The 19,847-nt window shown below is 37.3% G+C and overlaps 1 protein-coding gene across 3 annotated transcripts in view; it reads left to right on the top strand.

Annotated features, from left to right (window-relative positions):
* The window catches only part of DNAH7 (dynein axonemal heavy chain 7), a 265,127-nt gene that overhangs the window by 138,493 nt on the left and 106,787 nt on the right, over positions 1-19,847 (top strand). For all 3 annotated transcript variants that reach the window (XM_058710674.1, XM_058710688.1, XM_058710679.1), the window contains 7 exons: positions 365-491; positions 1,943-2,162; positions 6,591-7,463; positions 9,477-9,706; positions 14,357-14,687; positions 16,878-17,224; positions 18,882-19,062. In XM_058710674.1, coding sequence (XP_058566657.1) covers positions 365-491; positions 1,943-2,162; positions 6,591-7,463; positions 9,477-9,706; positions 14,357-14,687; positions 16,878-17,224; positions 18,882-19,062 — 2,309 coding nt within the window. The remainder of the gene's footprint in view (positions 1-364; positions 492-1,942; positions 2,163-6,590; positions 7,464-9,476; positions 9,707-14,356; positions 14,688-16,877; positions 17,225-18,881; positions 19,063-19,847) is intronic.

The following is a 19,847-nucleotide window of genomic DNA, read 5'->3' on the forward strand; positions in this document are numbered from 1 at the left end:
TACAATATTACTATTGTATAATGTTATATCTGAATATTACATTGTAATGAGGATGTTTATAGTTTACTGCTTTGGGCTCTATGAGTCACAGAGAAGGTGGCTGATAGCTTTCTGTCTGGTCTCATTTCTTTTGGTAAATAGATCTGACCTAAGAACTCAATCAGATAATTCAACTAGAAAAAAGACTTACTGAATTTGAGGGGAAAACTGTTTTCAGGTCACGGTTACCCACATAATTGCTCTTCATTTCTCTGTATGCTGTGAATTTGTCCTCTTTCAAGTAATTTTATGCCAAAAAATATCGGAGAAAAAATTCTAGTGTGTAGCAGTAATGTTGTTAAGAGTTACTGTTTTTAATATTTAGGTGGTGGTCGAAATCCAATAACTCCCCGATACATGCGACATTTTAATATTATAACAATCAATGAGTTTAGTGATAAATCCATGTTTGCGATCTTCTCTAGAATCTTAACCTGGCATTTAAAGATCTGGTAAGTAATTTAAAGTGTGTTTCTTTTTTCATTATGGGGTATAAAGTCTTTTGGAAACGTATCAATATAAGTAGTGCTTCTCCAACTTTTCCATGAAAGCATCCCTAGATAAAGATAACAGGTAACACTGCTCTCCTCTGCTGCTCACATCTCCAGGTATGGGAGCATAACACAAGGGGACAGAGTACCTTTTTCTTTTTGTCTGAAGTCTTAGATTTTAGCCCCCAGATCCATACAAATTTTGCACTCTGCTGTTTAATATGTCCAAGTTGGAATTGTCAATATTTTGAATTTTCACCGTGTAGTACAATTAATGCTGGAAAGATTTATGCCAGGTTTGTCCTGTGACTTTGAGACCCTGTAGGGAATTCCCCCAGAAGGTTCATGTCCAAGTTTGAGTGTAGCTTGTATCCTGGAGAAATGTTGTTCTCTAGCTCTGGCCATTCAGTGCTTTTCAACATGATGAACGGAGGTTCAGGAGCCAAGTAGACCTGGGCAGTGCAAATCTCAGTTCCCTGCTGTCCATTCTCAGGTAATTGTCATTCCTTGCCCTCTCCTGTGATGATGGAGGAGGACAGCTGGCTCTTCTTCGAGCCAGAAGTTAAGATAGTCCATTTTTCTAAATGGATATTCATTTCCCATGTTCTTTCTACCCGAATTGTGCCCTTTGTTTTTAATTAATCCTGCCACTCTATTTATTCCACTTTCTTTTTAACTTTCCTTTTTCTTTTTCTCTTTTTCTTATTTTCCCCATATTTTTATTTCCTTCCTTATTTTCTCTGAAAATAGTCATTTCACCAGTGTTCTTCAGAGATTTTATTTATTTATTTATTTATTTATTTATTTATTTACTTTAACATTTATTCATCTTTGAGAGACAGAGAGAGAGACAGAGCATAAGCAGGCAAGGGGCAAATAGAGGGAGACACAGAATCTGAAGCAGGCTCCAGGTTCTGAGCTGTCAGCACAGAGCCTGATGTGGGGCTCGAACCCACGAACGGTGAGATCATGACCTGAGCTGAAGTCAGATGCTCAACTGACTGAGACACCCAGGTGCCCCAAGGGATCCATTTATATGCAACTGAGAATGATGAGGCGTGAAAGAAGTTAGGACACATTTGTCTAGTGGATACTGGATTTGAGTTACATAATCCGGGTTCCTTGGCTGGCTCTTCTGTTCACTTATGTAGGTAATTTTAAGTCCATTACACTGGTCCTGCCTTCCTGTGGAGTTTCTTTGAACATAAAATAATGAATGGAAAGTTATTGTAAAAGAAATTAAAATTCTACTATCATCATTATTATTATTGGAAAAAGAAATGGTAATCTTATAAATTAAATCAATTGGTTCAATCAGAAAAATATTGCACTAGACATGTTAAATATCATTTATGTATGTATGTATGTATCATATTTGCTAACACTTTCTTTTTTATCAAATTTTTTTTAAGTTATAAATTTCCAGATGATTTTCTAGATTTGACCACACAAATTGTAAACGGTACCATGACTCTGTATAAAGAAGCCATGAAAAATCTGTTGCCTACACCAGCTAAGTCTCACTACTTGTTCAACCTCCGTGATTTCTCTCGCGTTATTCAGGGGGTTTGTTTATCAAGACCAGAAACTGCAGAAACCAAAGAAGTGATTAAGCGTCTCTGGGTTCATGAGGTAAATTTTCATGTTATTGACAATTGGCTAAAAAGAAACATTTAGCAATTTATATTGTTGAAATGCATTCAGCTATGTGGTATTATGAAGGCCAATCAATGATCAAGGTAATTTAAAAGAATAGTTAACACTAATATATTTCATGATATTTAAGATGCTTTATCTCGCAGTTTTAGAAATTTTTGTTGACTTTTAAGATACCATGAAGTAGGTATCACTTTGCGTCAATCTTTTTTAAGTTACTTAATCCTTGTTAGTTTTATTTTAAATAATTTTTGAGGTGGAATACTTTTTAAGTAATTGATATTATAAGAAGTGAACACATTTATTTACATTACTTGCAATATTTCCTTGCCAAAAAACTGCAGAGCAAACTAGTTTTGAGAGCACACAAACTATGTAAAAATATATTTAAGTTATCTCTGGGAAGAGGTATGTGGGTGAATATTTTCTTGTAAAAACTTGTGGAAAGAGGGAGAGAGAATACAAAAAACAAGACAGCAGAAATAATAATTCAGTATTTTAAAAATAGGGGCGCTAGGTGGCTCAGCCAGTTAAGCGTCCAACTTCAGATTAGGCCATGATCTTGTGATTCACAAGATTCGAATCTTGTGATTCGAGCCCCGTGTCAAGCTCTGTGCTGACAGCTTAGAGCCTGGAGCCTGCTTTGCATTCTGTATCTTCTTCTCTCTCTACCCCTCCCCTACTCATGCTCTTTCTCTCTGTCTCTCAAAAATAAATAATTGTTAAAAAAAAATAAAAATATTTTAAAAATAGACAAAGAATATAGGAAAGTTAAAGAAAAATGTTTTATTTTTAACATGTAAATAATATAGCTATTTTAATTTAATAATGTAGTTAAGAAATTAGAAAATGGAATGTGCTAGTATGTTAAAACCATGTGCTATGGAGACATAAGTTTCTAAAGGGTGTTTACAAATTCCATTTCTGTTGGCTTTTTATTCTACAATCTGAATTCCAAAATCCTCACACACTCAAATATATGTCCAAATGAAAGTCTATTCTGGGTGGCTCAGTAGGTTAAGGATCTGACTTCAGGTCAGGTCATGATCTCGTGGTTTGTGAGTTCGGGCATGGTTTGAGATCAAGGCCCACGTCGGGCTCTGTACTGACAGCTCAGAGCCTGGACCCTGCTTCAGATTCTGTGTCTCCCTCTCTCTCTGCCCCTCCCCTACTTGCACTCTCTCTCTCTCTGAAAAATAAATAAACATTTAAAAGGGGAAAAAAAGTCCATTCTACTCAAATATTTTGGCCACAGCAAGGTCCCTAAAAGTAATTTTTTGGAAAAGTATGATCTGTGATTCTTACTGTACTCTTCTGCAGGTCCCTTAATTGCCTGAGTGGGATCTGTATTTGGGGACACACACGCAGGCTCTAAGTCTAGTAGGCCACAGGGTGATAGAAATAGCTGAAAGGTGGAGAGGGAGAGAGATATGAGAGAAGGATGTCACTGACTTCATCAAAAGAGTTAATTTTGTCAGCAGCCAAATCTTGCTCTAGGAAGATCTGGCATCCTCCACTTGAGGAGCTTCACCCTTGATATTCCTTCTGCCTAGAACACTCTTCCCCCCATTATCCACAAAGCCTGCCTACTTCCTTAAGGTCTCTGCTCAAATATCCTCTTTCCATAGAGGCTTGCCTTAGGCCATCCCCACCTGCCATAGCTCTTTTTCCTTTAACCTTTTGCTTCATAACACTGAACATCACTTGACATTGCCTGTATTTTGGCTTATTTAATGTCTCTACTGGAAAAGAAGCTTGCTGAAAGCAGCGTCTTTACTTACTCTGTACTTATCCCAGTGCCTGACACATGGCAAGGACACAGCAAATATTGTGTGAGTGCATAAGGGGAGGAAGAAAGGCAGTCTTATTATACATGACATGTTTCATCACTTGGGATTATATGTACCATTGCCTTCTTTGATTCGTGGGAGCAGTTCATATGTGCTCTTATATACTTACAGTATGTGCCATTACTCTTTATACTTTTCCAAATCTTATGCTGCCTTTGATGTTAGATTATTGAGTTTTGACGCTGGCTGTTGAGCTCTTAGGCCATTTAATGAGATCCTTAATATAATAACTTGCAATTTTTTTATTAAAAACTTTTTTTTATTACCTTTATTTATTTTTGAGAGAGTGAGACAGAGCGCTAACGGGGAAGGGGCAGAGAGAGGAGACACAGAATCCGAAGCAGGCTCCAGGCTCTGAGCAAGCATTCAGCACAGAGCCCGATGTGGGGCTCGAACCCACAAACCATGAAATCATGACCTGAGCTGAAGTCAGATGCTTAATTGACTGAGCCACCCAGGTGCCCCAATAACTTGCGATTTTTAATGGCTACTTCATATAACATAATGAGTTTAAGTCCTCAGTTCAAAACCTTATAATAGCACTTTATTAAGAGGGATTAAAAATAAAAGTCTGGTGGCCCATAAGATGTTATATGTGTACCTCTTTCCTGGTTCCCCTCAGGCTGCCTCCTTCTCTCACATTCATTCAGCCTTCACCATCAGCACAGGCCTCCTGGCTATTCTCTCTTCCTGGAATGCTCTTACCCCAGATATTGATCCTGTGGGTTAGCTTTATACTGCCTTTGATCAAATGTCTCCCTCTCGATGAGGTCCACATTGACCACCCTCATGAATATCACAGGCTCATACCCCATCAACGGTTCCAGTCTTTCTTGACTTGCTCTATTTTTCTTATTTTCATAGCATTTATCAGCATCTAATATGCCATATAATTTATTTGTTTTGTTTATTGTCCATCTCTCTCAGATAGTGGGCAAGCTCCATGAGGGCAGAGTTGCTTTTTATTTTTTTATTTTTTGTCACTGATTTATCCACAGTGCTGAGAACAGGGCTAGGCACATTGTTCTCAACACTTCAAAAAATATGAAGTGATTGAACTCAGCACTCTATTTGGGCTTTGTTTCTATTCACTCAAAAAAGATTTCCTGAGGGTCTAATATATGTCAGATACTACGCTAAGTGTCCTTTTCCTTTCCAGACCCTTTCACCAAACTAGAGGACCTAATATAATTTTACTAAATAGTTTTCAAGGTATGAAACTGGCTTACTAGTTTACATTCCCTTTGGTTTCTCCATGGCTTTCAAATGTTAGCATGCATAACATCTGATTTGCTTGTTAAATATAAATAGTCTGCACAAGGGATCCAAAGAAAAAATAAATTGGATGTCATCAAAGTTAAACATTTTCATGCTACAAAGGACACTATCTAGATAGTGAAAAGATAGCCTGTAGAATGGGGAAAAATAGCTGCAAGTCATAGATCTGATCAGTGTCTAATATCCAAAAAACATAAAGAATTATTACAACTCAACAGTAGAAGACAAATAACCCAATTTAAAAGTGGGAAAAACATTTGAATCGACATGTCTCCAAAGATGATATGGCCAATAAGCACGTGAAAAGATGTTCAACATCTTTAGTCATCAGCGAAATGCAAATCACCACCCCAGTGAAGTTTACCTCACATCCACTAAGATGGCTGCAATAAAAAAAAACAGGCAAGGATAGTGGTGGAATCATAGCCCTCATGTACTGCTTATGGAAATGAAAAATGGTACACCTACTTTGAAAAACAGCTTGGTAGTTCCTTAAAATGTTAAACATAGAGATACCAGCAATTCTGCTCCTAGCCATGTACCCAAGAGAATAGAAAACACGTGTCCACACAAAAACCTATACCCAAATATTATTAGAATTATTCATAATAGCCCCAAACTGGAAACAACTCAGATATACATCAGATGCTGAATAAACAAAATGTGACATATAGATAGATAGATCATATATATATATATATACATATATATATATAGTGGAATTTTATTCAGCCCTGAAAAGAAATACTGATGCATGCTACAACATGAATGAACCTAGAAAGCATCATGCCAAGTGAAAGAAGCCAGACACAAAAAGGTGACATATTATATGATCCCATTTATATGAAATGTGCAGAGTAAGAAAATTTGTAGTGACAGAAAGTAGATTAATGGTTGTAATGTAATGCAGTGCAGGTATTACTATTTCCATTCTATACATAAAGAAGCTGATGCAGACAGGTTTAGTAATTGCCCCCAAATGCCAGAAGTTTTGCTGACAAATATATGCATTGCTTATATGATACGTGTATCAGTCTGCTAGGGCTACCATAACAGAACACCACAGTTCGTCTGAACCTGGTCTTTGGTTTGTAAAAAAAAAAAAAAAAAAGTTTGTAATAAGAAATACAAATTTTTAATAAATATGGGCCTATTTAGATTTAAAAAAAATAAATTTCCTGAGAGTACTTTTTATACTACTTGAGATTAATATGTAAATAAAACTACAAAAATAGAAGAATCCATTCCTAATGCTGCTTCTTGATTATCATTACAGGTCCTTAGAGTGTATTATGATCGCCTTCTGGATACTGCAGATAAAAGTTGGCTTATCAACTACATTCAAGAAATTTTGGTAAAATACATGGATGAAGATTTTCATGAGCTTTTCCAAGCTTTAGACTTTGATAATGATGGAGTCGTAGGAGAAGACGACTTGCGGAGCTTAATGTTTTGTGATTTCCACGATCCTAGGAGGGAGGACACCAACTATAGAGAAGTTGCAGATGTGGACCATCTTCGGATGATAGTAGAAGTTCACCTAGAAGAATACAACAATATGAGCAAAAAAACCATGAACCTCGTCTTATTCCGATTTGCCATAGAACACATCAGCAGGATTTCCAGGATCCTGAAGCAGCCGCGCAGCCATGCTCTTCTGGTTGGTGTTGGAGGGAGTGGAAGGCAATCTGTCACCAGATTAGCTGCCCACATGGCTGATTATACAGTTTTTCAGGTTGAAATCTCCAAGGGCTATGGTACTTCTGAGTGGCACGAAGATCTAAAGGTGATCTTAAGGAAATGCGCCGAAGGTGAGATGCATGGTGTCTTCCTGTTTACAGACACTCAGATTAAAAGGGAGTCATTTCTAGAAGATGTCAACAATCTGCTGAATGCTGGGGAGGTTCCAAATCTCTTTGCATTAGAGGAGAAGCAGGAGATCTGTGATAAGATGCGTCAGTTAGATCGCCAACGGGATAAAACCAAACAAACAGATGGAAGCCCCATAGCTCTTTTCAATATGTTTCTCGATCGCTGCCGCAACCAACTGCACGTGGTCCTCGCCATGAGTCCCATTGGAGATGCATTTCGGATTCGCCTTAGGAAGTTCCCTGCTCTTGTTAACTGCTGTACCATTGACTGGTTTCAGGTACTGCCATGTAAATTTTAGATAGACTTCTAAAAATGTGTCGTCATCATCATCTTGACTTACTTTATACACTCCCCCCTCCAAAAAAAATGTAGTTTAGCAGAATCATCTAAACTGCAAGAATTTTCTAGTTCAAAAAATCTTCATGATAGAAAAAAAAAACATTTTATTCTTAATAAATACCATCATTAACCTCAATATACTATAGAAGGTTTTAGGATAAATTTGGGTGTCAGTCAGGGTCCTGACAGGGATCAGCACACTGGAAGGCTCCACTGAGGAAAGATGAATGAAGGCACCGCTCACAGAGGTGTAGGTGGGTATAAATGAACTGAGAGGAGATGGTGGAACAGTGAGGAAGGGGTGGAACATAGTAGGGAGTTGTTATTATAATTTGGGTATAAAGGGGCATTGGGAGGAGAACGTGTTGCTGGAGCTTGGAGCTGTGGAAGTAGGACTACCTGACAGGAGCAGGAACCCAAAACCTACCTAAGCTTCTGCTGGAAAGGAAGGGAGGACATAAATGTGCCTGCCTCCACCCTCCAATCTTTTTCTGTTAGTCAAATCCAGCAGGAAGTCAAAAGGAAGAAATCCAGAGTGATACTTTTGGTAGTAAACTTCAGAATGAGGAAGCACAGAGCAGATGAGACCAGAGTGTGTGGTGGGAAGTTTGTGGGCTGTGGCAGAGGTCCCATGAGGGAGAGCCAACCTCTAAGCATTTTTGACCTTGGGGAATTGACATAACCCCTCTGCTCTTCCATTTCCTGCTACGATTGTTTCATGCAAAACATATTTATGGAACTCTTCCTCAATAGCAGGTACGATCCTAAATGCTGGAAGCAAAAAAAAAAAAAAAAATGAAATAGATGGGGCTTCTGCACTCCTCGAGCTTACTTTCTGGAGACAGACAAATTAACAAAAAAATCATTCTGTTCTCAGGCTAGCATATGGGGAGTAAAAGGCTTTCTGCGTAGGTGATCTTTACAAGGAAACAAGGCAGACAAAAAGTGTCAGTACTGAGAGGACCTCGGCATCTAGTGAAGGCAAGGGGCTGTGGAAGGAATGAGTGTGTGAGGTAACATGGGGTAGCAGGTGCAGAAGAACTGAGGGAAAAGCAGCAGAAGTGAGGTCAGAAAGGTGGGAAGAACCGTGTGACAGGCAGAAATTTGTAAGTTGGTTTTGGATTTGAAATATGCTGGGAAGTCTTTCAAGGATTATAAATTGGAGAGATGAGATTATTTACATTTTGAAAAAATCACCTTGCCAGGTGTAGAGAGCACACAAGCAGGGAGACCAGTTGGAACACTGTTGGAATATTTCAAGCAGATGAAAGCAGAGTTGAATTGGGGTGGTTGTTGTACACGTAGGAAGAAGAGAAAGGATTTGGAAGCTACTGTAGGGTCAGTGCCCACAGAACTTGTTTGTGGGATGGATGGAAAGTTGAGGAACAGGAGAGTTACCAAGGATGATTCCTGCATTTTGGGTGGAGCATGGGGTGGATGGTGGTGATGTTCACTAAGTTGGGGAAGACAGCAACCATTTTGGGGTAGATAGTTTGGGACATGTTTTGGACTTGGAGATACAGGAGGAATCAAGGAGATAGTTGTTCATATGATTCTGGAGTTTAGGGGAAAGGATAATAACATTTACTAGGGAGAATTAATTGGGAGAATTAAACGAGATAATACCAGTAGGATGCACACAGAAATGGACATTCCATAAGTTTAGTTCTTTCCTCTTCCTTGCTCCTACAATACTCATGAAAAAATTTTTTAACCTTTGAGCAAGCCATGAAGAGTTAATATTACTTGCACTAGCTACTGGCTCCCTGTCCTAAGCATTGAAGTCCTTGTGTGGGGGGAAGAAGAAGTTCCTCATGGAAGTGTCCCTCCTGCCCCATTCTTCATGTGTCCCCTTCCATTTCAAAAACCCATAAATTACTAAGGACTGCAGTAGTAACAGACTTCCACTAGTCATTTTGATCAAGTTCTAAAGCATTTATCTTATATTTAGTCATGGCCTGAAGATGCTCTCCAGGCAGTTGCCTCACGCTTCTTGGAAGAAATTGAAATGTCAGAAGAAATACGAGAAGGCTGTATCAACATGTGTAAAAGCTTCCACACTTCTACTATAGATTTATCAACATCCTTCTTTGTTGAACTTCAAAGATACAATTATGTGACTCCTACTTCCTATCTTGAACTAATCTCCACTTTCAAACTGTTGTTGGAAAAGAAAAGAAGGTAAAAATGAAATTTCATATTTCTAAGTAAGCAATGCTGGTTTAAAAATATTTGTACAAAAATGACATGGTTATGATGTTAAAGAGATTTGTTTTGCATATGCATATACATATATATGAACTGAGTTTTGTTAAATCTTTAAATGATGTATTCCACAAACATTTGTAGGATTGGGAGAAGGTCTGATGCATTGTCTTGAACATCCTAAGTGCATAATCATAGTTGTTGAAAGAATAAAGGTGGGCCTCTCAGAGCTGGGCTAGGACTCCAGGATCCTTTGACAATGATATTGAGTAAACACCAATAGAGAGAATTTTTTTTTTGATAAGTAATTAGATAAAACTGCAGAGTAGCTGAAACCCAGAGACAGCTACTCTGTCTACCTAGCCAACTTTCCTTCTTTAAACTTTCGTTTGAAAACATTGATAGAAATATCAATCAGCTTAACATACTACAGAATGTATCAGTGTGAGTTCTTAATGTCGTTGAGGGTGACTTATAGTGCAAAAGTATTATTCAGAAGCTTCTTTGGTTCCATAAAACACTCAATATATTATAAAATGTAAAAACATTATTTTAAGCTAGAAATCTAGAAGTTTAGAAGTTTTAGTGATCTGCCTTCTAAGGGAGCTTTTAGCTAATGTTTGGTCATATTCAAAAAGTTATTTAAATAATTTTTTTTTTACATTGCATTTATAATCTTTAATAGTTTTTTTTTTTTTTCAACGTTTTTTATTTATTTTTGGGACAGAGAGAGACAGAGCATGAACGGGGGAGGGGCAGAGACAGAGGGAGACACAGAATCGGAAACAGGCTCCAGGCTCCGAGCCATCAGCCCAGAGCCTGACGCGGGGCTCGAACTCACGGACCGCGAGATCGTGACCTGGCTGAAGTCGGACGCTTAACCGACTGCGCCACCCAGGCGCCCCATATAATCTTTAATAGTTTTTATTTCCCTTTGAGGTCTGATTTAACCAATCAAACTTTCCTAGGTCCTTAAATAACTTATAAAATCTAGTCAGTTAAACTAATACATAGGGTGAGCCTTACGTTCTTTTAATTGTTTGAATATTATCTATAAACTTTGAGATATTTTTACCTTAAAACAGAAGTCTATCTTAAATATAGAGAACAAACAGAGGGTTACTGGAGGGATTGTGGAAGGGGGGATGGGCTAAATGGGTAAGGGGTACCCTTACTCCCAAAATCATTGTTGTACTATATGCTAACTTGGATGTAAATTAAAAAAAAAAAACAAAACAAAAAACAGAGTCTATCTCTTGCTCAATTGCACAATTTATACTGGACTATAAGGTTAATCTGTTAGTCTAACAGACCAAATTCTTCTAAATATTAAAAATATATACTTAAAACACCAATGTGCACAGATTTCATGCCACAAAAATATTAACACAAAGATTAATGTTTGCATATTAACTGTTAATTTTAAATCTTCCTGTGCTAACCGACTATGTGAAGCATTTGAAGCACCTTTTCTCGTACTGTCCAGGATGCTACCTAGATCCTGGTAGGACCCTCCTCATCCATATTGACAGTGACTATTGTAATACCTTCTCCAGCTGGGGTGTCCGGGCTTTCCTGTGCACCATGACCCATACCCCTGTGTTTGAATCCTACTATTAGTACTTTCTGTATCTACCTAGTGAAATCTGCAACCCCTACCCAGGGCTGCTACATGAATTGGCTGAATTTTATAATTGCTTTGGCTGTCAAAATAATTATCTTTTCATGTAGATCTTATGATCTTTTACTTAAAGGAATCCTGCCTTTTTTTTTTTCTTCCATATTTTCCCATCCAGGAGGATTGACACCTTTTAGAGAGTCTGATTAAATTTTGGTCACTTAGGGGCGCCTGGGTGGCTCAGTCGGTTGAGCGTCCAACTTCGGCTCAGGTCATGATCTCACAGTTCGTGGGTTCGAGCCCCGCATCAGGCTCTGTGCTGACGGCTCAGAGCCTGGAGCTTGCTTCAGTTATGTGTCTCCCTCTCTCTCTGCCCCTCCCCCACTCACACTTTGTCTCACTCTGTTTCTCAAAAATAAATAAATGTAAAAAAAAAAATTAAAAAATAAATTTCGGTCACTTATATCTCTATTTGATTGTACACTCACAAGGTTTAAGGCCATCCTAACTGAAAGAAATATTATGAAAATGAGATAGAAAGTTATAGGAGGATTGAAAGCAATAATTTTCTAGGAATTTTTTCAATATTCTTCTTTGCATTTCAAATCTTCCTCTCTTATAAAAAAAAAATTCTCCTTTATCTCAACCAGTATCCCCATCCTGTGGTTACTCTTCCCTTAATGGCTAATGCCTTCAGATGTCTTTAGAGCCAGGCACTATGGTAACCTAGAAGCAAGCAGGTCAACTGCCAGGATACCAAGAGTTTAGCTAGCAAATCATCACATGGGATGAGCCACAATATGAAAACTCTTCATGCTGGCAGGAGTGAGACCTTTCCTGTTTTGTTCAACTAAAACCAGACTCACAGATAATACGGTATCATGTATCCACTCCCCTCAGTTCCCATTATGTCAGGTATTTTGCTGATTCAGAGGGAATCAACAACATATGACAAAACATGGTATACCCTCACCATTTCTTTTTTTTTCTTCCAAGCTTTTATTTAAATTCAGGTTAGTTAACATGTGGTGTAGTATTGGTTTCAGGAGTAGGATTTAGTGATTCATATAACACCCAGTGCTTATCCCAACAAGTGTCCTCCTTAATGCCCATCACCCATTTAGCCTATTCTCTGCCCACCTCTCCTGCAGCAACGCTCAGTTCTATAGTTACGAGTGTCTTATGATTTGCCTCCCTCTCTGTTTTTATGTTATTTTATTTTTCCTTCCCTTCCGCCATGCTCCTCTGTTTTGTTTCTTAAATTCCACATATGAGTGAAATCATATGGCATTTGTTTTTCTCTGACTGACATATTTAATTTGGCATAATACACTCTAGTTCCATTCATATCATTGCAAATGGCAAGATTTCATTCTTTTTATGGCTGTGTAATATTCCATTGTAGATGCATACCATATCTTCTTTATCCATTCATCAGTTGACGGACGTTTGGGATCTTTCCATAATTTGGCCATTGTTGATAATGTTGCTGTAAACATTTGGGTGCATGTGCCCCATATTTTTGTATCCTTTGGGTAAATATTCAGGAGTGTAATTGCTGGGTGGTAGGGTAGTTGTATTTTTAACTTTTTGAGTAACCTCCATACTGTTTTCCAGAGTGGCTGCACCAGATTGCATTCCCAGCAACAGTGCAAGAGGGTTCCCCTTTCTCTGTATCCTCGCCAACATCTGTTGTTTCTTGAGTTGTTAAATTTAGCCATTCTGATAGGTGTGAGCTAGTATCTCATTGTGGTTTTAATTTGTGTTTCCCTGATAGTGAGTGATGTTCAGCATCGTTTCATGTGTCTATTAGCCATTTGACATACCCTCACTTCTAAATTTTTTTTTTTAACCCCTCTGTGGCCGTCTTTTTAATGTTCCCCTGGTTAACCTATTCCAGCTTGGGTCAGATAAGCCCTCAGCTGAAGGGCGTGATTCTGCCTTTAGACAGTTATCAGGTCGGTTTGTTATCTACTCCAACCTCCTTTTTGAAGATGATTTAAGAAATGTGTCGCCTTTTACTTTGAAACATTGTGGTATATCAAATACTTAAAATGAAACAAATTAGGAGCACCTGATTGGTTCAGTTGGTTAAGCATTTGACTATGGATTTTGGCTCAGGTCCTGATCTCACAGTTGGTGAGTTCGAGCCCTGCACTGGGCTCCGTGCTGACAGTGCAGTGCCTGCTTGGAATCCTCTGTCTGTCTGTCTGTCTGTCTCTCTCTCTCCCTCCCTTTCTCTCTGCCCCTCCCCTACTTGTGCACACTCATGCTTTCTCTAAATAGATAGATGATAGATAGATAGATATAAAGAAACAAATTATAAAGAAGAGTTTCTCTACATTTAATGGATAATTATCCAGAGACATATATGAATGCAGATAAAAAATTTAAAGCACATTAAAATACTACTATATTCCTAATCAATTATTATTACCTTGTAGTCATTTTGTACCAAAAAAGTGTTGAGTTGTATTATCTATCCTATTTGTCACTTTTGTCTTAATAAAAAATTATTTCAAGATATTGAACACTTCTTAAAATCATTGGCCACCTTTGCAAGCATTCAAAGTCATATATTTCGGTCCCTGAAGTCTATTTGAAAGATATGATTGTAAAAAGGTTTTAAGGAACATTAGTGTTGTAGTAATAAACTTCCCAAAGTGACTAAACTTAGAGGGCATGCCATTCATTTTGATAAAGAGCACTTCTTGCCTTATGCCTAGTATCTAATAAATCACAGAATAACTTTTGAATTTCTGTTACATGCCTGGATATTGGGCTAAGTAGTGGAAATAGAAAAACAAGCACGGCTTATTTTTGGCTCTTAATCGTGCACAATGCAGTGTTCTAAAGTTCATATTTTTTGACAAATGGTGGTGTGAAAATCTTTCATACCGCTTCCTTGGTTATTTCTGGAAAAATTCTGCAAAGCTCAAGAATTTTTTTTTTTTCCTTAAAGGATACAGAACTTGATGCCTAACCTTGTTTTATCTGTTTGCTCCCAGTGAAGTAATGACAATGAAGAAGAGGTATGAAGTGGGTTTGGACAAACTGGATTCCGCTGCATCCCAAGTAGCCACCATGCAATCTGAGTTAGAAGCTCTACATCCACAATTAAAAGTTGCCAGCAAAGAGGTGGATGAAATGATGGCAGTCATCGAGAGGGAGTCGGCGGAAGTCGCCAAAACTGAAAAAATAGTGAAAGCTGATGAGACCATAGCAAACGAACAAGCTATGGCGGCCAAAGCCATCAAAGACGAGTGTGACGCGGACCTGGCAGGGGCCTTGCCGATATTAGAGTCGGCGCTGTCTGCCCTTGATACTCTCACGGCACAGGTGAGAACACGGTGACACTCTTCAAGACACGCATCATCACAGCCTGAGAGTGTTTACCGTTGTGGCCTACCATCTGGTCTGTCTGTCCCAATTAGTCTCCACATTTAATGCAATCGAAATCATTTTCAGATTGGTGAAAGAATTCCCTAATTGACCTGGCAAAAAAGCGATGCGTGCGCCCATGAATTTGGGAAAAGTAGGGGCTCCCGGGTCGCTTAGTTGGTTAAACCTCCGACTTCAGCTCAGATCACGATCTTGCAGTTCGTGGGTTGGAGCCCTGCGTGGGGCTCTGTGCTGACAGCTCAGAGCCTGAGCCTGCTTTGGATTCTGTGTCTCCCTCTCTCTGTGTCCTTCCCCCACTCATGTTGTCTCTCTCTTCCTCTCTCTCTGTCTCTCCCTCTCTCTCTCTAATATAAACATTAAAAAAAATTTTTTTAATTAAAAAGACTTTTGGAAGAGAAGAAAGCTGCCAAGTTTTATAACCTACCTTGAAAGCTCTGTTCTTTTAAGAACTTTGCACAATAACTTCGCAGCACAATAGTGGACAGAAGCACAAGACTTTATGTATTTTGATTCTGAGGTGCACCTTTTTCATAGTTAGACGCTTTTGTAATTGATATCTACCTTACAATAGATGTGATAACATAATGTGTTAATGTTTGTTAGTGTTTTGGGTTTTTTATTTTTGTGATACTTAATAATATGCCTTACAATGTTATACTTTATAATAGCATGTCTTAAACTTGATGAAATGTATTAAAAATTTAGATGTGAAAGGGTTTCAGTTAAGAAAGATGAAGGTGATTTTTAAAAATAATGTTGAGAATCATGACTAAACTTTTGGGTGGAGGTAGGAGAGACCATTAGATCCTTTCTTCACACCTCACTTCAAAATAGATTTCAGAATGATTGAAATGTAAATATAAATAGCTATATTACTATAAAATAGTAGAAAATGCAGGTCATGTTTATATCTTGGAGTGGATTAGGTCCTTGGATTTCTTTGATATGAGAGAAATCAGAAAAAAAAAACTAAGCAAAATTATTTGTAATATATATGCTCTGGATACTTTTCTGTTTTTTCATAACTAATAAAATTCTTTAAGTTATAAATTTTAGTCCCTAAAAACAACACATTTTTTTTTGTTATAAACATCACAGAAGTGTAGAAACATGGGGGGAAAATATTTAAACTACATGGCAAACAAAAGATTAATATGCCTCTATGTGAAAAGCTCTTAAAAATCAATAAGAAAAAAATAGCCGTAAGATAAGATAGTAAACGATATAAAGAAGTAATTCACAAAAGAGGAAATGCAAATAGTCAATAAACATATGAAGATCTATCCTACTTCATTTATATTTTAAGAAATACAGATTAAAATATTTCTTTTGCCTGTCAGAATGCCTGGCATTGTTGCTAAGGGTATATGTAGTAAAACAGGCATCCTTATATATTTATGGAGAGTAGTTTGTCAATATGTGTCCAAAGCTTTAAAAATAAAAAGACATAAAGTTCTTAATTCAGCATGGAAATTAAATAGTAAAAAATAGAGGAAGAAACATAGGGCATGAGACTTATGGTTCATATCTATACATCAGGAGGTCATGCAGCCATTAAAATGAAGTGTTTCATAGCGTGAAAGGATGTCTGCTATATATTGTTATTGAAATATAAAAAGTTTTAAAACAGCATTATGTTATGTATACTATAATTCCATTGGTCAAAATGTAGCATATACACTAATTTGTAGCCTATATATACACAGAAGAACATATGGAAGAAGTGTAAATAAAAATATTTCCAGTAGTTAACTAGCTATTATGGGATTATAGGAGACTTTTGTTTGTATAATTTCTCTGTATTTTCTAATGTTTATGTCTATTGCTTTTATAGTTTTTAAGAAGCTATAAAACTCTTATTTTGCAACAGTCAGATCTCTCTTAAGCATTTTTGAAGTAGACTTTATGTCATAAGTAATCTCACATTAAGGTATCTTTCCACTTTTTCATTTTTAACTTTGGGACACACTTCTCAATGCTTTTTGGCACAATTCTATCACTGCCACCATTTCTACACAATGAACAGAATGAGTTTCTGTATCTTATGGTTTAGTTTGAAAATAGGAGCCGATTATAAGTCATGCATAAACAATTCTTTCCTCATACTTAGCATGTTGTTATTTCAAGGACATTACAGTGGTAAAATCCATGAAGAGTCCTCCTGCTGGTGTCAAGCTTGTTATGGAAGCTATATGCATCTTGAAAGGCATCAAAGCTGACAAAATCCCTGACCCAACAGGCTCAGGAAAAAAAATAGAAGATTTCTGGGGTCCAGCTAAGAGACTTCTTGGTGACATCCGATTTCTACAGTCACTTCATGAATATGACAAGGACAACATTCCAGCAGCTTATATGAATATCATAAGAAAACATTATATTCCAAACCCAGATTTTGTTCCAGAAAAGATTAGAAATGCTTCAACGGCAGCTGAAGGTCTGTGCAAATGGGTCATAGCAATGGATTCATATGATAAGTAAGTACTGACTGAAAAAAACCCCACAGGGGCTCCTGGGTGTCTCAGTCGGTTGAGCGTCCGACTTCAGCTCAGGTCATGATCTCACAGTCTGTGAGTTCGAGCCCCGCATCGGGCTCTGTGCTGATGGCTCAGAGCCTGGAGCCTGCTTCCGATTCTGTGTCTCCCTCTCTCTCTGCCCCTTCCCTGCTCATGCTCTGTCTCTCTCTGTCTCAAAAATAAGTAAAAACATTAAGAAAAAAGCATTAAAAAAAAACCCACAAAACCCTGCTATGTTTTATTTTCCCATTTGGTCATTTAGAGAATATAAAACTTAAAAGCTATATAGGTGAGAGGCTCCTTGGAAAATCACATCTAATACCTGCTGTATGTGTACATATCTACTGGAGGCGAGACTGTACCAATTATATGGTATAATAGAGTGTGCTGAAACTTTTTGGACTCAGGAACCCTTTATACTCTTAAAAATTCTTGAAGACACCAAACCCTTTTGCTTATCTACCATATTAGAAGTTGAAATGGAGAAATTTGAACAACTATTAATTCATAAAAACATTACATGTTACATAAGTAACTTATTTTTTTAATCCACATTTTTCACACAAAAAATTATGAAAACAGTAGTGGTGTTTTATAGTTTTGTAAATCTCTTTGATATGTGTCCAATAGAAGACAGCTGGACACGCCAATCTGTTTCTTCAATCTGTTGCAATATATTGTTTCAATTGAAGTATATGAAGAAAATACAGCCTAAACACAGACGTTTTAGTTGGACACTAGAGGATCTCATGGACTCCCTGAAGGGGATGAAGCATGCCTTGGACCACATTTTGGAAACCACTAGCATAATATATATTCTTTGTGAGACAAGGAGCCTTTTTTTGATGATTGTGTGAGAATATATATATATATATATATATATATATATATATATATATATATCTTTTACAAAACAGAAATTACTGGTTTATTCTTCAAAGAGCAACAGTTACAGGAAGTCTTTCAAACTCCTACACCGTTTGAATAATTGTGCATATATATTACACACTGCATATATTTTGGATCATGATATGTTAATGATGAAGTTTAATTTAATATTTTGACATTTATTTAGAAAGCTACCACCACTGACTCCATTTTCCCAATAGACGATAATTTAGATCCATTCTTTTTCTTATATTTTCCCTGCTGTTACAACCTACATATTTATAAGACGGCTGGTTTTAGTTAAAGGTATATTCTGAAAATGTTTAAAAAGCAAAATGACATAGATAAAACACCTCACCCTCTTCTACAAATTAAGCCCTAACGAATCAGAATGTTTTCTGCAAGCACTGTCATATTTTGCACGAATACACGGTTCTCCTTTTGTAAAATCACCAATATTCATACTGTCAATAATCTAATATTTTACCGTGAGTAAAAAAATTACTTATTTGAAAATGTTATGCATATTTGGTATCCGTTTTAATCATCATTTTCTTAAGTGCTGGGGTCAGGTTTGATTCTTAGATGAAATCTAGACTGTAGGAATCAGTGTCAGTTTTGCATAAAGATATGTTCTGAGGTTTGGTAAGGATAGAAAAGCAAATTCAGTGATAGGAAGTGCACTACAGTATAAAATGTATATCTGATTTTCTAATTTTCCTTTTTGCAGAGTGGCAAAAATAGTAGCTCCCAAAAAGATAAAACTGGCTGCAGCTGAAGGGGAGCTTAAAATTGCGATGGATGGTCTTAGAAAGAAGCAGGCAGCCCTACAGGAAGTTCAGGACAAGCTGGCCAAGCTTCAGGATACACTGGAACTAAACAAACAAAAGAAGGCAGATTTGGAAAACCAGGTATGTGATAATATAGACAAATATGGGAAAATCTTCATTACTTTAATAAGCATGATGTTTCTTGTAGCAAATAACAGCAACAATCCTGTTTTCTTCCGGGTTGGGGAAGTTGCCATTGGCAAATTATGGCCCACAGGCCAAATCCACCATTACCTGTTTCTGCATGACCCGTAAGCTAATAACGGTTTTGAAATTTTAAAATAATTCTCCATGTTATAGATCAGGAAACGGAGAACCAAAAAATTAAGTGACTTAGGCTGTGTAAGAGTTAATGGCACAGCTGAGATTAGAACTCAATACCAAGAACCATACTATGTTCACTGAAAATGATTCTAAGACTAAAAAGATTGCTCTGCCTTGGTGATAATGTTTATAACAAACAACTGCTCAAATCTGATTACGTTCCAGGAAAAAGAAGTCAAGGTATTTTATAACAGTCAATGTTTATTGAGTGCTTACTAAGTGCAAGTCACTACTGTTTTGGGAGCAGTATGTACTATCTCATTTATTCTCAAAACAGCCTTCTGAAGGAGGTAGTTTTTTGTATCATTTTGAAGAAACTAAAGCACAGAAAGTTAAACAATTTGCCTGTGGTCAACCCAGCTTCCAGGCATTAAGGCTAAAATCTGAACGAAGACAGTCTGACTCTAATAGCTCTGGTCTTTACCACAGTAGCAGACTGTTTCTTCCTATAGGATATAACCACAAATTCCATATTTGTACAAATATATGACATTGTGCTAATCTTTAGAAATATTACTTATGAGAGGGCATGATTTCCAAGT

The sequence above is a fragment of the Neofelis nebulosa genome, chromosome 2 (genome assembly GCF_028018385.1).
Source record: "Neofelis nebulosa isolate mNeoNeb1 chromosome 2, mNeoNeb1.pri, whole genome shotgun sequence".
NCBI classification, from domain to species: Eukaryota; Metazoa; Chordata; class Mammalia; order Carnivora; family Felidae; genus Neofelis; species Neofelis nebulosa.